The 21,177-nt window shown below is 42.3% G+C and overlaps 1 protein-coding gene across 4 annotated transcripts in view; it reads left to right on the plus strand.

The window, feature by feature from the left end:
• The first annotated feature begins 1,491 nt into the window (after nt 1-1,491).
• The window catches only part of ltbp1 (latent transforming growth factor beta binding protein 1), a 128,666-nt gene continuing 108,980 nt past the window's right edge, over nt 1,492-21,177 (plus strand). For all 4 annotated transcript variants that reach the window (XM_062400708.1, XM_062400709.1, XM_062400710.1 and 1 more), the window contains exons 1-2: nt 1,492-2,243; nt 6,671-6,741. In XM_062400708.1, coding sequence (XP_062256692.1) covers nt 1,882-2,243; nt 6,671-6,741 — 433 coding nt within the window. In that variant the 5' untranslated portion in view covers nt 1,492-1,881. The remainder of the gene's footprint in view (nt 2,244-6,670; nt 6,742-21,177) is intronic.

A 21,177-nucleotide genomic window follows, 5' to 3' on the forward strand; every position in this document is an offset into this window, starting at 1 on the left:
GTAATGTGATTAATCATGATTAATCCATAGAAACCTGGGATTAAGTTGATAAAAAATTTTAATCATTCCACAGCCCTAGTTGAAATTTAATATTTTGACCAAGCAAAGGAAAACCGTTTACTTAATGCAAACTACTTCATCAACGTTAAAAGGGAATAAGTGAAAACTTTTAGATTTTCCATTGCTGACAAATGTAATTCAACAGCCTGTGATTGGATGACTCACATTATCCTAAAACAAAAAATAAAGAAGTAATAACAAGAAAGTTATGTTTTATTTCCAAAGATAACTTTTGATTATAAAGTAATAAGACAGTGACCTTTGGAGCATGATAACATTTTAATGTGTCAAAATAGTAGGAAGTTGTTATTTCAGAGGTAACAGGCTGATTAAATACTAATAAGTAATAAATACTGTGGACCTACTGTGTCTGTAGTGATCACAACTAACTGCAGAGGTACCTATTTGAGGATCACCTATGTCTATGCATTAATGGTACAATTTACTCATTTAAACAATTTTAACTGACAAGCTAGCTAGTAACAGAGACCTGTGGTGTGTATGTGTACTTGTAATTACTATTTGTGAGGACCATAGAACTTATGGAGTGAGGACATTTTTGGAAAGTGAGGACATTTAGGCTGGTCCTCACTTTCGGACACACTTTTAAAGGGGTGAGACTTGCTTTTAGGGTTAGGGTTAGACATTGAGTTGTGATAGTTAAGCTTATGGTAAGGGTCTAGGGGATTAATTATGCCAACCCAATGGTCAGTTTTATTCCGTGCCATTTAAATCTGCCAATTCCAGAGACACGAATAACAACAACATGTTTTTTGGGTGGCTGTGGCTGAGGGGTAGAGTGGTCGTCCTCCAACCTGAAGGTCGGCAGTTCGATCCCCAGTCTGATCCATCTGCATGCAAGTGTCCTTGGACAAGATGCTGAACCCCAAATGGCCCCCCATAGAATGACAAAGTGCTGTGAATAGATGCACCGTATGAATGTATTGGTGAATGTAAAACTGTACTGTAAAGCGCTTTGAGTGGTCAGCAAGACTAGAAAAGTGCTATATAAATACAAAGCCAAAGCCAATGACGTTTATTTCATGTGTCATAATTTCCTGATTTCGGAATTGCTGATTGGACATAGGGCGGGGTTTCAAACATACTATTCTCTGATTGTTGATCTTCATTTGAATGATCTAATATTGATTCATAAAAAGGATGGACGTTCTTTTAATATTGGGACGTGTTCTGAGCAGTCCAGATCTGGGCCTGTTCCTCACGAAGATCGACGTACATACATGAGTGTGTGTATGTGTGTAGGTCAGACAGTGAGCCTGTGTGTGGGTAGGGGTGTGGCTTTGGGTCCCCCCTCTCCCCCTTGGGCCCCAGGAAACTCGGAGAACGGTTCTCGGGGTAGCGTGCACAGCGTGCAGGCTCCCCCTCCTGACGTCACGTCTGGAGGCTGGCTGCTCGCGTTGCTGACACCGTTCACCTCTAGAGAAACTTTCCTGGAGTTCTCGGCTCCTCTGACCGCGGAGCGACTCACTCATTGTCCGGAGGAAGCCGCGGCAGCTCGGACACCCTGCGAGCCACAGGAGAACACAGAGCGAAGCCTCGTTCACTTCTCCCCGAGAGGAACGATTTTACGAGACATGCCCTTTTTTATTTGACATTTTTGACAGAAGAGCCGACGTTTTTCTTTGGTTAAAGTTAGCTTATTTAGGTTGGAGGTCGATACCTACATGAATAGCTCAGGATTACACAGGCTTTTGTTACTTTTAAGAAGTGAGAGGTTTTTTTAAAGGAGCCGGAATTAACCTGGATAGCCCCCTCCCTCACTCCCTGCCTCCAAAACTTCACTCACTGCTCGGAGTCGATATGTCTTGGATTAACCGGGGCCTCTTATTTGCCTTCGGTGTGTTGCTTTGTGTGTCAGCGGAACAGCAGCAGGGCCAGAGCGGCTACAGGAGGCTGTACGTACTGCAGCCCGGGCCGGGGCCGGGTTCGGCCGGAGGGGACGGCGGAGTGCGGGTCAGCTCCATCTCGACGCGTCATAGCGCGGCGGGGCAACCGCACACGTACAACGTGGAGCTCACCGCCAACTTCGGGCGCCAGGTCCGGACCCGCAGGATGGGGAACCAGGCGGATCCGGTGCCCCAGTTCAGCCCGCAGCTGCCATCGGTGGTCCGGCAGAACGGACAGGAGCAGAGCCAGCAGCGGCAGGTTATGAAGCTGCCCGGGTAAGAAAATCTGAGAAAAACATGTCAGGACGGAGGAATGTAGGGGAAAGAGAATGAACTTAATGACTTCCTGTCAGCTTTGATCTTAAACTAAACAGGCACCACAATTAATCTTAAAAGCACATTTGGACCGTGGTATCCTTTAGGCTGTAGCCTCATGTTGCACTCTCACCTTATCTTAAAGACAAAGACATGATGGACATAACCTTGTTTGGGTTGGTCTTTTCTTCATGGTGGATTTGAACTCAAACACAGTGTCATCAGGCTCTGACTTCTCAGTGACACCGACATGAACTTAGCTGTTTTCAGACACGTGTGTGGAGTTGAAAGTGGTGATATGTTATTTTTTTCACTCTCACTGGGCTCAACGACCTGTTAAATGTGAACTATGCTGTTGGAATTAAATCAAATCTGATATTGTCTAATTGTGCTTAATCTCCATGTATAGACAAATCTGTTCCAAACTTGTCCTGTTAACTCTCCATTGAATCCCTGAGTGAGCAGACAACCCTCAAACGTGTTGGTGGCTGGCCTGGTCCCTCTCAGGTCTTGAGTAGATTTAACATGTAAGGCACTGCATTGCAATGTAGCGCATGTAGCAGTCAGAATGTGGTATACTGCAAAATCTCACATAAATCTCATCCAAAGCAATTAGTTTATAGTTTGTAGAGCAACTCTATAGTGTATAGCACTCTTGGTACACCCACTGAGGTTCTTTCTATTTTGCTTAATTAGACCTCTCCTGTGGATTGTTGTTCATTGACCCATTCCTAGCCCTATTAGGTTACATTACATCCCATGGTGAAATGGACCTAATCCAATCTCCCTTGGCCTAAAGTCACACAATCCTGACACTGATGTGTAAACAGACCAAATAATTAGTATACTAGTATTGTTGGGGGCTTTAGGAAATGCAGTGTCGAACGTGATGCAATTTGGACCCTTGAGATGTTCAACATTGATGAATTTTGACTAACAGCTCCTTGCAGTCAGTGGGGAAGTGTTCATTCAGTCTGCACACCAAGTTGAACATGTCTTTATCTACATCTTTGGATGAACTCTGGCAGTGTTTGAAATCTCGTGGCCCCTCCAGCAATGATATCCATAGACATAAAAAGCTGTATACACAGTGCCCAGCACACAATCAAGGAAAGTGACAGTATGTTTCGGAGGATTTACTAATGACAAGTATGAACTCTTCAGTAGGATCTGGAGCGTTAACACAGGCCAAGCAAACCAGAATGGGCACAGTACTAGTGACACTAAAGGTTGTATCTGTCAAATTGGAATTTAGCAATAAGGCCTTTAATATGAACATAGCATTAGACAACGGACTTCATCCTGAGTGGAAGTTTAAAGGTGCAATATGTACTTTTTTTCTGTTACAACATTATATTAAAAGTAGTCTACTTTCTTTTACTTATATTATTCTTTTATTCCTTATAAGTTATCTTCTGCATTGCGATGCAATGCCAATATTAACTCTTGTTTTGCTTCTATTTCTCTCACTTTCTTTTCTTTGCTGTCAATTGTGGTTGCCAACTGGCAGTGGGTGGTGGTGATAATGGTATCTTGCCAAGAGCTTCAGGAATTGTTGCATTCACTCTTCAGTTCCTTCTACGTGATTGAAAAGATGTTAGAATGCACCCTCTGGAAGTTATTGTTGTGGCCATGTTCCAGGGAGAGAACATGTCATTAACTAGAATGGCACTGGAAGAAGGCTTACCCCTCTATGAAACCATATTTAAATCGGGCAGACCTGGATTTTTTATTGAATCTGCAGCATATTGGAAATCTGTTCAGCCATTTTTATGTAATATTTTTTAACAAACAAACAAACAAAAAAACAACAAACAAAAGGACAGGGGTCATAACTTAACCTCCTTGGCTTAGATAACTAGTATGTAAGTCTTGGTTGAAAGTGACTATCCTCTGATTGATACTCTAATGCACCTTCATTTCCTCTGAATGTATACTTTTTAATCTAATAACATTAACAGTTGCTATGTTCTAGTCCATGACAGTGTAACGCCATATTCACACCACAAACTCACATTCACTTGTTCATATAAAATGGGTGGCAGCCAAAATAGAGATGTAGTAAGAGAGAAAATAAAGCTCTTCTGGCTAACAATCTCACTAACAGTGTTAGCCAACTGGCTAGCTCCAGGGGAAGATCCAGACACACAGCTATCAGGAGCAATTTGGGGGCTCAGTGTCTCGCCCAAGGAAATGGGCCTGAGACTGAAGGAGCCAGTGATCGGACCACCAACTTCTGTTTAGTTACCCCACCTCCTGATTCATAAACAATCCTGGTTAGCTTACTGCTCAATCGAACAACAAATTCACACAATTAAGAAGTCCAAAAGGTATATTTTGGACTCCTGTTTATTAACTGGCTTCAAACCCAGGCTTTATGGAACAGCTTTTACTTCAACTACACATTCCATCAGAGTTATTAATTCTGCCTTGACAGATAATCATCATGAACAACACCAGGACCCTGAAGCAGCAAGTAGAACGGAAAAAAAAATGAAATAATTGTTTTTATCATAGTGTCATATGGACTGGTTGCATTGCCATATCTCTTCAAACCAAAGCGTAGGATTCATTTAATTTTATGTTTCTATGTTCATGACCATTGTTGAAGAATGTGGCCTGAATATCCAGTTTCCCACTGACTCTGATGCTTCTCCCTTCAATGTAGAATACCCTACAAAAACGTATTCACAACAGTCTTACCCGTAGGTTGAATAGGATTCTCTCACATATAACACCAGTTTTAAAATGGGGCATTTATTCCTCACATTAATAAGCATTTCCCACCTAATAAAATCCAGACCTTTGACCAGAGGGATACATCTAAATATGTGGGAGGTTTCTGTCTCAGCGGACATTCAGAATGATAACAGCTCTGTGTGAACACAAAGCAGTGGCGGTTTTGATTGTGATAAAGTAGAAATGCAGCAGAAGAACACAATTTCATCAGGCTGTGTGTGGTCCAGCAGCTTGACCTCAGCTGCTCAGTTTGTGGCCCAGTGGAACGTTTTGATGTGTGATTAGTGAATACAGTTTGGCTTGTGTACTGGTGTCCCGCTACCCAAAGCTCTTGTCAGACTCATTACCAGGTTACACAAGGCTGAAAGGATCAGGTGATGGTGTGTGTGTGTGTGTGTGTGTGTGTGTGTGTGTGTGTGTGTGTGTGTGTGTGTGTGTGTGTGTGTGTGTGTGTGTGTGTGTGTGTGTGTGTGTGTGTGCGTGTGCGTGTGCGTGTGCGTGTGCGTGTGCGTGTGTGTGCGTGTGTGTGCGCGTGTGTCAAATCCTGTCTTGTTTTCATGATATTTGTTTTTTGTTCTATTGCACCAGTTACCTTTTAAACGCAGAAAATGTTGTTCACAATACATCATGTAAGATTAGCAGTGTTACTTAGTATTTTATGGCCCACTACCATTTTCCATTATACATTTTGTGTGTCATAGTCAAATGTCATAGTCAAATGTGCCTGTATTAATACATTTTTCTACATTACGTTTGCCTACAATTGCATAATATACATCTAGTTTTTTTTTATAAGTCTGTATCTTAAACTCTCACATTCAGGAGGTTTAGGAGGTGGTGAGTCTATTTGACCCAGTCTCTGATGATGATGATGATCTGAGTCGTGAGTTCCCAGCTTCTACTCACCAGCTTCTAACAGCTTGTCTAAATCAAGACCTTTTTGCCAAACCAAGGTTTTGTAGTAAAACTAAGTTGGCCAGATTCAGGTTGGCTTCAACAAACCTACTCCTATAAACACGACACCTCAGTAACTTTCAGTAACAAGAAAATTCTTGCCTTCACTGTCACATTTAGTGTCACAAGGCCAAACCACATATCATGAGATCTGTGTTTGGTAGGCCATTCAAGTCTGGAAAATATCCGGTGAGAATTGGTGGAGCCTGATTTGTGCCAAAAATCAGATCACTTTGGTGGAAAATTTACATGATGACGTGACGTGTCTCAAACCCCGTGAACTCTCTGCACAACAGTGTGAACTGCTGTTGATGTTGCAGACGTAAAATTGAAGTTGACATGGCCTGTTTCTTACCTTTTAATATATTCAGAAACAGCCCCCTGTGTAAAAATCACAAGTAAAGTCTGATGACAGCCCAGCGAGACGTGCATTCCTCCAGTGAACTGAACAAGTAGTTGATGTTGGCATCTGACTAAAGGAGATAACTGTTAGTAAAATGTACAGTCTAATTGAAATAACATGTCTCCAAAGCTAAAAGAGCCAGAGCAATGTGAAAATAACTCGAAAACAACTCAACTCTAAGTTTTGATGTGTAGCAGGAGAAGTTCGGGTTTCTTTATGTAGCTGTTGTGTTTGACATTTTGACATTAGCGTCTGTTTGTTTCAACTACCTGTGCTGGATTTCTCTCTGCAGGGTGAACGTCTGTGGAGGGCAGTGCTGTCATGGATGGAGCCAGGTTCAGGGGTCGCAGCGGTGCACAAAGCGTAAGTGCACACAGAAGTCCTTTCAATACAACAGCGTCTTCATATTAATACAGAAATTCCCAGCCACATATCACAACAATGGATGCTAGCCAGAGTGCACCAGGCACCCAAACTAGGGCTGACTGATTAAATGCATTTGCGTTAAAATTGCGATATGATAAAACACGATATTTTAACCGCAACGTACGCGATTACAACTTGCGAAAAGGAGTACGGCTCTGGGCTGCTGTCCTCACCCGCAGACAGAATGCCGCAGGACAACCAAACTCCTCTGATCCAGAAGATAGCGAAGCAGGTCTGCTTCACCTACAGGGGCCTCAAGTCTTTGGCCGACTTGGCGGACTCTCAGAGCGAGCTCATCTCACTGGTGACGCGGTTCGGGCGGCGGACCTGAAAATAGCTCCCTGGAAAAGCAAGCCGAGGCTACGGGGCGTCAGGGCTCCAGAGCCCCCCGGTCACCTACATGCACATCTGCGTGACGAAGGTGTTCAGCATGGGAGTGTTCATGCTGAGGCCCGGCGCCTCCGTACCGCTGCACGACCACCCGGACATGAACGGGATGCTCAAGGTCTTTAAACCGCCTCATGTCTGCTGTGTTTTGTCTCCACACACACTCTGTCTGTAAAGGGACTTGTGTTCGAAAGGGTTAAAAAAACAAAGTCTGAGGAGTGGGACCATTTCATTAGCTTCAGAAAATGTTCATACATGCAGTTGTACTGTTTGACTTCGTGACCTCTTCATTTTTCCGTTTTTTATTTAAGACTTTGAAATGTTACTGACTTTGGAGTAGGGCTGAACGATTTGGGGAAATAATCTAATTGCGATTTTTCCCCCCAAAATTGCGATTGCGATTTAATATGCGATTTTTTTCTCCCAAAAAAAACATAATGAATGATTTAAATATGACCAACCCAATATTAGATACATTTACTGTACAATATTCTTTCCCACATTTTTATTTAACTGCTCATTACAGCAACAAGAAAAACAAATCAGTGTGCATTTAAGTAATTTAATCAAAGTCATTGTAAGTATAAACACAAGGATTGCACTTTTTTTTTTATTGTAGGTGTCTTACTGCTCCCAAGTCAGTAACATTTCCAGTGTTGGGAAGGATACTTTGAAAACGTATTCCGTTACAGAATACATGCCCACCGATTTGAGTAACGTATTCTGAATACTTGGATTACTTCCACATTGAATACATTTTTATAAGTGTTGGAAAGCGGCGTTGTTATAGTCAGTGGAGCAGAAGCAGTTTAAGCTCTGTGTCCGCGGATGCGGCGGGCCAGCTTAAGCTGCCCTTCCAGCGCATCCAGCTGGAACGGGAATCTACGGAGCTGCTGATCAAGCTGCGGAACAGCAGCTCCGTAGATTCCCGTTCATGTCCGGGTGGTCGTGCAGCGGTATGGAGGCGCCGGGCCTCAACAGGAACACCCCCATGCTGTACACCTCCGTCTCGAAGATGTGCATGTATGTGACCGGGGGGCTCTGGAGCCCCGCCGCCCCGGAGCACGGCTTGCTTTTCCGCGGAGTGATTTTCAGGTCCGCCGCCCGCACCGCGGTCAGCAACGGCATGAGCTCGCTCTGTGAGTCCGCCACGTCGGCCGAAGACTTTAGAACCCTGATGGTGACGCAGGCTTGCTTCGTTAACTTCTGGATCAGAGGAGTTTTGTGGTCCCGCGGGTGCGGACAGCAGCCCAGAGCGCTACTCTCGTTCGCACGTTTTAATCGCACGCTTTTAAATCGCTTTTAAAACGCGATTAGAAAATCGCGTTTTATCAAATCGCGATTTTATCGCAAATGCAATTAATCGTTCAGCCCTACTTTGGAGCATTAAGACACCTATAGTTGTAAAAAAAAATTTTCTTAAGATGGTAAATTTTGCACACAGTGTTTAAAAAGTGCATGCCTTGTGTTCCACAACAGAGAACCACTGTGGAGAAGATACTGAAACACATATACCATTAAAAAGAAATTGCACCAAGAAAGAATAGGTTGGCGCTAAAATGTTGGGCGCTAATACTGGTCAGCTGGATCAACGTATTAAAATTCTTTGTGTTTGGGATCTTCAAGTACATTCCTCTCTGTTGTCGATATCCCTGACAGCTGTTCTGTCAGTGTGTGAGTGACCCTCTGTGATTTGTGGATCAACAGACACTCCAGTCTTGCAAGGTGGCATTACAAATTATGTTGAAGCTAATAGGTTAAAATAGCTTCCATAGTTTTTGATGTTCTTGCTTTTCGTTTCCCCAGAGGCCAGCAATACAAAGTTGTTCATTGTTTGATGGGGAAAATGTTTGTGTCAAATGTTACCAACTCGATTGCCATGGATTTCATTGAAATCACTTGATTTGTTTGTAGAATTTCAGTCTTCTTATGGTAGGAGTGACGAGGGCGTGAAATGGAATACAGACTGTTGGGTGTATCAGTGACAGTATTTCTGCATCAAGAATTATGAGAACCTCTGCTGAAATGGTGCATGGTTCCCTGATATTGGCAAGAAAACGTATCCTTAGTAACTTGGATTTTCTACACTGCACAAAGCTGAATGGTGCTAGAGTGAAAGAATCAAGGCCCTACCACACACACACAAACACACACCCATCTCAGCAGGAAATAAATAAGGTGAATATTTCCTTTTTTAGTGCACATAAATATATTGTTCAAACTGCTTTTGAGAAGCTAAATATAGATATGCATTTTAACGTTAATTTCAGCAACCCCATTAACACACAAGACTTCAAAGTGTTCTTTATTCAAACATTTGTGCAATTAAACATTTGCACAAGCCAAATAAACAGCTTGATTCTTTATATGCAAAATTAGGATTATTGTTAGATCTAAATACATACATACATACATCTAAACAGTTTATTTAGCTAATGTGTGATGCTCATAATGTGAGAATACATTAAAATATAATATGCACAGATGATGTGAAAATTAATAAGTCAACATGCCAAGCCCTGTGCTTTTACTGCTTTAAAATGTAAAATTGTATTTGAAAAAATCAATTGAAGCATGAATCTTCTATATTGCTTGAAAAAACTTGTGCTAACAAGTAAAACAAATATTTTATTAATATCCTGATCATATGGGGTGCCTAATTAAAAAAGGAACAAATGTAGATCAAACTGATGAATCACTTATCTTGTAAGTTAAGTTTTTATTAAATTTTCATAAGTGAAGAAATCTAGAAATTGCATTAATTGTAATTTTTCTGTATTGAGGGATGTCAGCCTTCAACATTTATTATTACAGTTGTCTTGGCCTCCTTGGGCCTTCAAGTGTCAAGAGCTCCTTGGAAATTAACACACATATGACATCCTGAACTTGATAACCCTATATAATGATTTTAAGGTCGATTTAGGCTGTAATGTAAATGATCTAACAGACTGAGAAAATAGACCATAGCATGAAAACAAAGCTATGAATTTACTGATTGATTTACTACATTCCAACCCTTGCCTATGGTTTTTTGATAGTGACAACGTAATAGGATCATGGATGCAAGAGAATGGAATTAGTTTTCCTCACAGAGTGGCTGTGCTCATTCTTAAAAACATGGTGCAGAGTTCATTCAATATTACCAGAATTTCTCCCGGGAGGTACTCTGAGCAGACCCAGAACATGTTGAAGGGAATACATGATCATCTGGCCTGGGAAAGCCTTTGGATCCTCAAGGAAGAGCTGTAGTACACAACTATGTATATCTGGCCTAGCTTGCAGTGAGCTATACACAGATAAGTGGTGTAAACTGGATGCTGATGGTTGAGTAGGTTCAGAGGTCAGAGGAAAATGGTCAGACTTACAATCGACAGGCTATATTAACTCAGACAGTGGTGTATAAAGTTCTTGAAAGCCATACTTGAGTAAAAGTACAGATATCCTACTTGAAAGTGACTTCGGTAAAAGTAAAAGTCACCCGTCAGAAAATGACTTGAGTAAAAGTCTTAAATTAGCTCAGTATCTGGTGTTGAAATTTACTTAAGTATCAAAAGTAAAGGTACAAGTACCAAAATTAAAAATCTAAAGTGCTATTTATAGTCTATACAGACAGAAAACTACCAAAAATGTTTCTCCTCAAGATGTATTTCAACTGACTGAAAAATTATAACAATATGCATATAATCTATAATTTTACAAATTCTGAACCCTAGATACTGAGGTTCAAATAGTAATGGACCAGTGCATCTGAACTTCTAGAGAAAAAAAAGAATCAACACAACAGAATAAACAAGTGCCTCTTGTGTCTGCCTAAGAACATTAATAAACCACAGTATAACCACTAAAACATTCTGTAAATATCACAAAACCTGGACCTTTCATCAGTAGCAGGAGTGATACACAATGCCCCTTCTGATAACTCAGTAACTGGAAACAAGTTCTAGGCACACAAAATAAGATAGTTTCTCTTTTGTTAACAGCTGCACTTTGCTAGTACAAATAAGAAAAACTCACTGGACACAATCTTGTTTTGCTGCCAAATTTCAGAACGAATAATAAAGACTGAACTGAACTGAGCTCCTGCAGGAGCACCTGGATCATTATAAAGGGAATAAATGGATGGGGAATGTGCTAGTGTTGATTAAGTCCCTCCTCTTTGTACACACATCGCTATTCCTCATTGGATGGTTTAGTGAGGTCATCGGATCGGCCCCGCCAGAGTCAGAGCGCCGAGAAGACGATAAAACTGGATTCTAGTGGAAGTCAAACTCGTAACAGGGTTCCTGATGGTGAACCTGCGGAGGGATCATGACTGGTACAGCCTGCTTGACCCCGGTCGACCAAGGCAGATTGACCAACCTCCGGACGCTGGGGTCTCGCGTGAGTGGGGTCTCGCCCCCCCCCCCATGCCGCCGGACCTGCACATCTCCCGAGGCAGCGGGCACGCGAGTGAGAGAGAGAGGTGCGCCGTGCATACAGGCTCGCGTTGCGCCAACCTCCGCTGCTCAAGTAACGAGACAGTTTTGAGAATGTAAGAAGTAGAAAGTAGAGATATCTGTGTTCAAATGTAGCGAGTAAAAATAAAAAGTCGTCAGGAAAATAAATACTCAAGTAAAGTACAGAAATGTGTAAAATCTACTTAAGTACAGGAAAGAAGTATTTGTACTTCGTTACCTCCCACCACTGAACTCAGATAACCACTTTTTACAACTGTGGTGATTAGAGAAGCATCAGAATGACCAACAACCTTGAGGTGGATGATCTACAACATCATAGACCACATCAGGTTTCACTCCTGTAAGCCAGGAACAGAAATGTGAGGCAGTAAAATGTAGCCTGGTCTGATGACTGTGGATTTCTGCCGAGGCTCCAGATGTAGTCACAATCTGGAGTCAACAACATGATTACATGGAGTCCTCAGCCTTGTGTCAACAGTTCAGACCGCTGCGGCTGGTGTGATTTTTGGACACATTTGAGGCCCAAATCAACCATGAATTTCACAGTCTATATGTATATTGTTTCTAACTATGTTCATCTCTCTATGGCCACAGTCAAACTGGTCGCCAGTTTGGAATCCAGTTGAACCTTTGTAATGTGGTAGAACAAAAGATTGTCAGTATGAATGTGCAGCTGACAAATCAGCAGAGATGATGTGATGCAGTATTGTGAACATGGAGTATAATCTTTCCAACATTTACAACTCCTGTGGAATATGGTTAGTGCTAGGGTAACACAAAGACCTGAGGCAGTTTTAGAAAATAAGGGCATAGAGCACACAGTTTTTTTGTTTGTTTCTTCTCTTGGCAGCCAAAGAAGTCAACTTGTGATTCACCTACTCTAAACCCATCTGAATCAGGAGAAATGACCAGGAGACATTCCAGTTTCTCCCCCAGACTGAATGAAGTCAGATGTTGGCAGATTATTGAATTGCGGTGTAGAATCGTGCTTTGTCAAATCAGCCCAAAGAGAACACATCATGTCTATGTCTCAGACAAAACATCTTTGTCAATCAGAATTGGACAGTTTGCCTCCCTGAAAGAAAGCAGCCAAAATATTGACTGCTGCCTCTTTTAAAACACAGTAAAAATAAACTTAGTATTGAAATTGACGCAGGGTTGCTCTACAAGACATAGTCATATTATCCGTACGTTAACAATTGAGGACCAGCATTATTTTACAGGGAAGTTCTGAGTAAATCATTTGGTTGACTCATCTGGGCCTATTTTAATCAGCTAAAGTAAACCTGAACTAATGCCAATGCTGGTGTAACATCCCTGCTCTACCTAAAGAGCTACCTAAAAACTTACTCTGTGAGTAATCCGATATCGGGTCAAACTGAAACTTTTTTTTTTACATTAAACAATAAATAGTAAGTGTTAAATAAACATTTTAAATTAGCTGTTGGATTTTCCAATGGCCTCAGTTGGACGTCATAATCCTGTGAGAAGGACGTCACTACTAGCCCAGAGAAAGTGTGAAGAGTAGCATTTGAAAAAAAACAATTTCTTTACCCAATGAGCTCACTATATAGTGCTCTATATAGATAGAAGTCACTATATGAAGAATGGAGTGTATGTATATGGTAAATGGTTTTGTATTTATATAGCACTTTTCTAGTCTTAATGACCACTGACAGCGCTTTACAGTACAACTTTACATTCACCCATTCACACACACATTCATACAGTGCATCTATTCGCAGCACTTTGTTATTCTATGGGGGGCCATTCAGGTTTCAGCATCTTGCCCAAGGACACTTCGGCATGCAGACGGGTCAGACTGGGGATCGACCTACCGACCTTCGGTTCTGTGACGTGATGCCATTATACGGAACCGTCACATCGCCACAGCTCCACCTTGTTGAGCTCTCATTATGTTATGACACACTGGCTGTAGTTGCCCTGCCAAACGGCTGCATGTCCCGAATGTCTGTTGTTCACACTGGCAGTGTGTCTGCTGCATTTCAGCAGCGGAGTTGCTGCTATTTACACATAGGTGTTGCCTTGAAAATTATTACCTCAAATGACTGAGTGTGTGTGTGTTTGTTTGTGTGAGTGAGAGAAAGAGAGAGAGCGATAGAGAGGAAGATGCATGGCTTCATACTGTATAATACTGGTATTCACTAGAGAACCTAGGACTACTTTAAGTAAGGAAATACAGTAGTTATACCATAAAGATCACAAAGCCTGTAGTTATATTAAATGTTCACTTAGAGAATTTCAGAACTTCGCCTCTCTCTCTCTCGCTCTCTCTCTCTCTCGCTCGCTCTCTCTCTCTCTCTCTCTCACACACACACACACACACGAAAACTTAGGGTGTAAGCTAAGAACATAAGTGGTCATAGCTGTCATGATCACCATAGCATTCTTCCTCTTCTGCTGCTATGTAAGCACTGGATATATACCTATGTAGGTACTGCAGGGACTTAAACTTTCAAAGAACTTTGTCGGCCCCATTTAAGCCACCACCCTAAAAGTGTTTGTGATTCAGCGCTTTCAACGTTATGACTTAGCTGACAACTGTAAGGCTTTTGTCGTTTTGACAAATATTTATTTTTGCACAATGTGAACACTCACTGGGGATATCAATCACGTCATCAGTGAATATATTTGTTTCACTTTTCCTCTGGCTAATGCCTGCTTGCCATCCAGAATCCTATGTGAGGATCCTGAGGTTGAGATTGTAAAACTTTTTTTACATTACATTACATTGCGTTACATTACATTACAATTCATTTAGCTGACGCTTTTCTCCAAAGCGACTTACAATAAGTTTTTCCATTGGATTTTACATACAATTTTACATTAATCTCATCAACACAACCAACTATACATTGGTTCCTGTACAGGGGATAGCGGGATAATGTGAGACATTTTTTACATTTGCTCCCCTCTAGGCGAGCTTAAATGATATATCATTAAAATTCCCATTAATTCAGGATGTTTCCTAGCAATGGAAATGATCAGAATGTCTTAAGGACAAAGGGCAGGGAAAATATGATTTTTTAAAAAGTGGGGTAAAGTGATCCACTTACTAACTACCATAACAACACATGTTGTATTAGTTAAAATCCTGACAGCTAGATTGACAACCACACATTCCAAAACTAATATCGGACTAGTAACAGAATCATGGGGATTGGTCAATTAAGCACATTTATGATTATTATGATTCATGTGATCTCTTGCACACCCTTGCTTAGCTGCACAGTGTTTCTCTGTCCATTTGGCAGGGACAGGGATATTGTTTTTCTCTGTGTATTCAAATGCCAGTTCACTGCACTTAGCTGGAGCAAGGCCATGGAACTGGTCAGCTAGTTGTTTCAAGTGTTTGGCAAGCTCTTCCTCCATCTCATCTGTGAATATTCTCTTTGCCTCAGCTACTGCACCCCAGGCTACTGATTTTACTGTCCCTTTCTCTTTTTTCTTTATGAATCTTTTGAGGGTTGTCTTATAAATATTTCTATCCCTTCCAGCTTTTCTTAAGGACTTCTTTCCTTGCATGACCTTAGCGGCTGCACTCTTCATCTCTGCGAGGGGTGTTTGGCCCCAGCTTGTCTTCCTGGTGTAGTTTCTTGGCATGATGGCTTTTCTACAATGTTTATGACATTAAAAATAAAACATATGTAATTTAATATAACACTAAAATATGTTAAAGACTAAACTTAACTTGTGCTTCATGTCTCACTTTACCCACCAGCATATGTCTCACTTTACCCCACAGCAAACATTTTAGAAAAAACACCATATTTTAGCAATTCAGGCTAATCTTCAGCTAGCATTAATCACATGGTTTTATATGCTGGAAGTTCATCAACAGGTATGAAATAAGTTTTTCTACCTGATTAAATTTATTTTGACACAACAGTTGATTAAGTTCAAAGCAAACAAATTTACTTTTACATGCAAATACACATTTTTGTGAAAAACATAATTACCACAGCACTAGCACCAGCTTCTCCTTCATGGCAAGGGGGGAATGGGAGAGGCTTGACAACACAGTGGTCACATGACCACAAATGTGTACCGTTGCCTAGATACAGAGGGTGTCTCACGTTACCTGATGTCTCCCATTACCACGTAGCCTGGATGCCAGATGAACTTAGCCCCGCCCACAACATTTGAGGTCAGGAAGTTCGGTCTGGAGTCGCTCCGTTGGGGAGAAATTATGCCCGACCGGGCCAATCAGATTGTCAGGGCGGGCTTTATACGATGATGGACAGATGATCAACGGTAATGTAATCAACCACGTCATCAAAGTGCCCTTAGGTTGAATTCGTTTTCAACAAACATGCCTGAGCTGAGATGTGTAGATGCTGCCATTAAGTCTGTTTTAGAAGACATCGACAGCGCATTCATTTTGAAAGAGGAACACAGAACGTGGAGGCGACGCCAAAGCACCGCGCTAATCCCTATCACGCCGGTGCTTGGCTGTTCACACCGGACACTGAAACGATGCTGAACTGCCGGGCAGCGCTGATAATATCACCCGTTGATCCAGTAGATTAAAAGCATATACTTACTTGTTGCTCCAACATTAAGCAACAGCATCCCAACATTTGTCTTTCTTGGTGTTGTCTTTATACAACATGTTCTGAGGATCATACAACTCACTGCACTTCTCCACTTCAATTATTAATTTAATGTCATCCATGTTGAAGAACTTCACTGTTTGCTCCGTTAAATGTCGGGTGTCGAGGGTAAATTACGTATTCTCCACTCAAGCCTATGTGGAGAATACGTAGCCCCCTCTCTCTCTCTCTTTTTATCTGTATCACTGCTTGTGTGGCTGTAGTGGATGGGCAGAGGGGGACATTTAATAATGTCATTGGTCAAATTAAAACTCCAGGACAACAGAAGGGGACTTCAAAGTATGGGATGCATATTTGATCATTTATATCATATAAAATATGTCATCAATATAGTTTAAGATCGTTTTTCAGTGTGTTTCCTGGAGCGATACACTCGCGTCAAGCGCAAAAAATAGAATCGACGTCCAAACGATCGCTGCACGGCGCGAGGCAGCCTTGGCGCAGCACTCCGGTTCAGCCTCCGGTGTGACCCGCACAAAGTTTTAACATGGGAATGGATGGGAGCCAGCTGTTATTTAAGGCTTGGCGCTGCGCTGAAGCGTCGCTTCGGCATCGCTTCAGCGTCCGGTGTGAACCCGGCGTTAGTAAATAACTCACAATGCGTTGCTTAACATACGTCACATACTACGTTGCTCTGATTGGTTGTAGGTCTATCCAATTGAGTGGAGAGGAATTTTATTTCCTGGTTCGGTTGAAACACGCCCCATAATCACAGCCCAATGGAGCGGTCTCAGACTCACATTCTGACTAGAACTGTGAGTCTGACAACGTCAGGCTAATTACCACGCTCTCCCCTACAACAAATTGAAATGCAGTAACTCGTCCAGGAATGTTGTGCCCTGAGGCAGTTTCCAATTTACTTATCTTAAAACAAAATTCATGTTACTCTCCCTATCTCATCATTATAACTAGAGCACTACCAATTGTTGTTGTAGATAGTGGCGTTTCTAGTGCCCCACCAGATGGCGCTGTCGTGCAGAAAGCTCAATACATCTGTACTTTGTGGCAAAATATATTTTATTTTATATGCAAAGTAGCGTGAATGTATGTGTGAATAAACTTGACTCACAAGCATTATAGTCTTGTTTTTGAGTCATTTGATTTGTTTGTGTTTCTGTCTGTGTGCTTGCTCTGTGAAACGCTTCTCTCTTGCCGTCCGTCTCTGCTCTGGGGCAACGGCCCAAGCTTAAGACAGTTGCCATGGAAACACCAATGAGCTTGAACCACACAGGCCAAAGTTAACATTGGGAGATGAGCGAAGTTGGGGCACAACTCCCCAAACGAAATCTGCCTAGCAACTCGACTCCATCTCCGAGCCTGCTGCCTGCTCGGCTCCACATGAGCTAACAGGCTAACAGGCTAATCCCAGTGAACACTCCCCGAGTCTGTGGAGAGGTTTCACTCACAGATCGGATGAATATCACGGTTTGATCTTCGGTTTGTTCTCCTGACAGAGAAGCTAGAGACGTCTGCGCTCCCGTTTCTGCGGTGAGTCAAGTTTAGTATTGTATTTTTGTGTTAGTGATGAGCAGGTACCTGTACATACGGCTTGTCAGTTTAGCTCTGCTAGCCTGCATGCGATGCTAATGGGACCGTACAGAGTTATTGACCCGACTGACCGACATGATCCGGTCCACCCAGCGGGGGAAAGTGTTAGAGTTGATGGAGTTGAGGATGAGTGTGTTAGCTCCACCACGTAAAATATCTAATGGTATGTAAAGTTGTTTCACTCACCAACCCATTTGACTTAACTACGTTACACAGATTATCATTCTGCAGAAACAGATTTACTGTGATAAACTGAAACGTGAGTATTTAGTTAAGTTAAAGTTAAAGTAGCTTTATTGTCAATTTCTTAACATGTTCAGAACATACAAGTACTCGATACGACGTTTCCCACTCTCCCACAGTGAAACATATAAAGTGCACAGGCACAACAGATAACACAAGACATTTCCTAATACTAAGTAAACATACAGATTTTTTTAAGTACAGCAGCATAAGGTTCTCTAAAAGTGTAAACGTAGTGATTAAAGTGATAAAGTGCAAACAGTACAAGAGACAGTTTGTTGCAAAAGTAAACATACAGAATTTTTTAAGTACAGCAGCATAAGGTTCTCTAACGTTTAAACGTAGTGATTAAGTGATAAAGTGAAAACAGTACAAGAAGTACAAGAGATAGTTTGTTGCAGAGTCCTGATTGTTTTTAGTTTTTTTGGGGGGGATTTAAGCCTCCAGTCAGACTAGAGGATATGGCTGGGGGGAGTGAGGGGAGAGAATTTAGCTTCCTGACAGCTTGGTATATGAAACTATTTCCGAGTCTGGCTCCTGTACCTTCTTCCAGAGGGTAGGAGGCTGAACAGACCGTGTGCGGGGTGGCTGGTGTCACTCACGATGGAGGTGGCTTTCTGGGTGAGGCGGGTGGTGTTAGTGTCTTGCACGGAAGGGAGTGGGGCACCAATGATCTTACCAGCTGTGTTGACTATGCGTTGCAGTCTTTTCCTGCTGTGTGCAGTGCAGCTACTGCCCCACACAGTGATGCAGCTGGACAGGATGCTTTCAATGGTGCCCCGGTAGAATGTTTTCAGGATGGGTATGAGAGCTCTCGCTTTCTTGAGTTTGCGGAGGAAGTAGAGGCGCCGCTGGGCTTTCTTCACCAGTGATGCAGAGTTGGTGGCCCAGGAGAGGTCCTCGCTGATGTGCACCCCCAGGAATTTGGTGCTGCTAACTCGCTCCACAGCAGCACCATCGATGGTCAGTGGGGGGGGCTCAGTGAGGCTTTTCCTGAAGTCGACCACCATCTCCTTTGTCTTGCTGACAGTCGTGAGTCAGCAGGGTGAAGAGCAGGGGACTGAGCACACATCCTTGTGGGGCCCCTGTGCTGAGTGTGATGCTGCTCGAGGTGTTGTTGCCGACCCGTACTGCTTGTGGCCTCTCACTGAGGAAGTCCAGAATCCAATTGCAAAGGGAGGTGTTGAGCCCCAGCTGGTCCAGTTTACAGATGAGTTGTTGTGGGATTATGGTGTTAAACGCTGAACTAAAGTCTATAAAAAGCATTCTCACATGTGAGTCTGCATTTTTCAGGTTGGTGAGGGCTGGGCGGAGAGCAGAGCAGATTGCGTCCTCTGTGGAACGTTTAGCCCGATATGCGAACTGAAAGGGGTCCAGGGTGGGGGGGAGGATGGACTTGATTTGAGACATGACTAGCCGTTCAAAGCACTTCATAACGATGGGGGTCAGTGCCACAGGGCGATAGTCATTGAAGCAGGATGGAGCCGGTTTCTTTGGCACATTTAAAGTCACATCTGCATTTTAAGAGCAGCTGTTTTAAGTAGCCTGACGTCTCCTAAAGCTCTTTATTCAGAGTATTGAGGTCTACGTTGATGTGAAGCTATGTGTGTGTCTAATCATTTTACTCTGTTGCAATCATTTTACTCTAATGCTGTATTATAGGCAACATCATTGTGTCGTGCTGAGCGCTAAAGCATGTGAATTGTATTTGAAATAGGATTTCTGCTCCCTGCTAGCACTCAAAATGAAGCCCATAGTATATCTTACTGGTCTATATAGGCCTACTGCTTATAATAATCAGCTACCTCTATATTTGTGACGGTGACATGACGTCATACAATATTGCCCCACCAGAAATTTCAGGCTAAAATCACCACTGGTTGTAGACCACAATTGGTTGTGCACTTCTTTGATACGATCTAGACTTTTCTTCCCTCAGTCTCATTTTAATTGCTTTCCTTGCTTTTCTTTTGCAGTGATAATTAGGTAGAAGGTGTGAAAGAGAGAAGAGGATGCAAAGAATGCATGTGTGATAGCTGAGCCAGAGATATACATACACCTGGATGCTACGAGATATCTATCAATAGGAGAAATACATTATTCATTCTGCTCATGTGCTGTCAGTTCAACTCAGCTGCAGTTGCACCACACCATATTCCTGTATATGACTAATGTTTCAACTAAAACTGTTTTAGTGTCTGTGTTCATTATTATGGATGTGTAAACTACACAGTCAGAGATAGTCAATGTTGGTTTCTTGGTCATAACTCAGTCATGAAACCCCACTGCCCTCTTGAGTGCCTCATTATCTGAGGCCCAGCAGGGACTCAGATAATGTGGAATTCAATACCTCATATAGCGATGTCATATCTTTCCATCGCTACCTGCATCTGAATTCAGTGAACATCTGTCCCAGCCACATGCAAGGATAAACACATTTTTGCAGTTACCTATAAAGCCTGAGCAATTTTCTTCTCTTCAATTTGGAATTTTGAGGCATTAATACAGTGACACAAAGAAAATCATTATACCTCTCCACCACATGATCACTCACACACCCAAAATTATTTTTAACTCTTTCAGACCACTAGCAGACCTAGTGTTGGGTGTGGGGTGGGGGCCGAGTGCCAGACTCAGCAGAGTTTGATCAAAAGGGCAAGGGCATCAGCATGACTGATATCTTTCCTGTCCCCAGCTAACAAGTAAATTACAATCACTTAGTCTGTCACCCTCGTCACAGAACAGAGCTCTTATGTTGCTGACCTCAGTCTGAGAGAGGGAGAGTGAAAACTATTCGTCGAACAAATGGCCGCCTCTGTTCCAGACCAGAGAGGTTTGGGGGTGGGGCGGGGGAGATGAAAACTATTTGCACTTGTTGGGGAAAAAAGCTAAAAAGCTATGACCAAAGTGGAAAATTAGCCGTGAGGTTGTTTCAAAATGTGCAAGTAACTTAGCTCCAGGGGGGGCAATACAACAATGATGTCACCTTTGAGGTAATTACTCTATTGAGAAGGGTTTTAATTCAACTGGTAATAAATGATGAAAGTAGAAAGTCAATACTAGTTTCTGGACTGAGGAAATTCCATACTGTTAAAGTGTGTTAA

The sequence above is a fragment of the Platichthys flesus genome, chromosome 12, assembly GCF_949316205.1.
Source record: "Platichthys flesus chromosome 12, fPlaFle2.1, whole genome shotgun sequence".
Classification (NCBI taxonomy): domain Eukaryota; kingdom Metazoa; phylum Chordata; class Actinopteri; order Pleuronectiformes; family Pleuronectidae; genus Platichthys; species Platichthys flesus.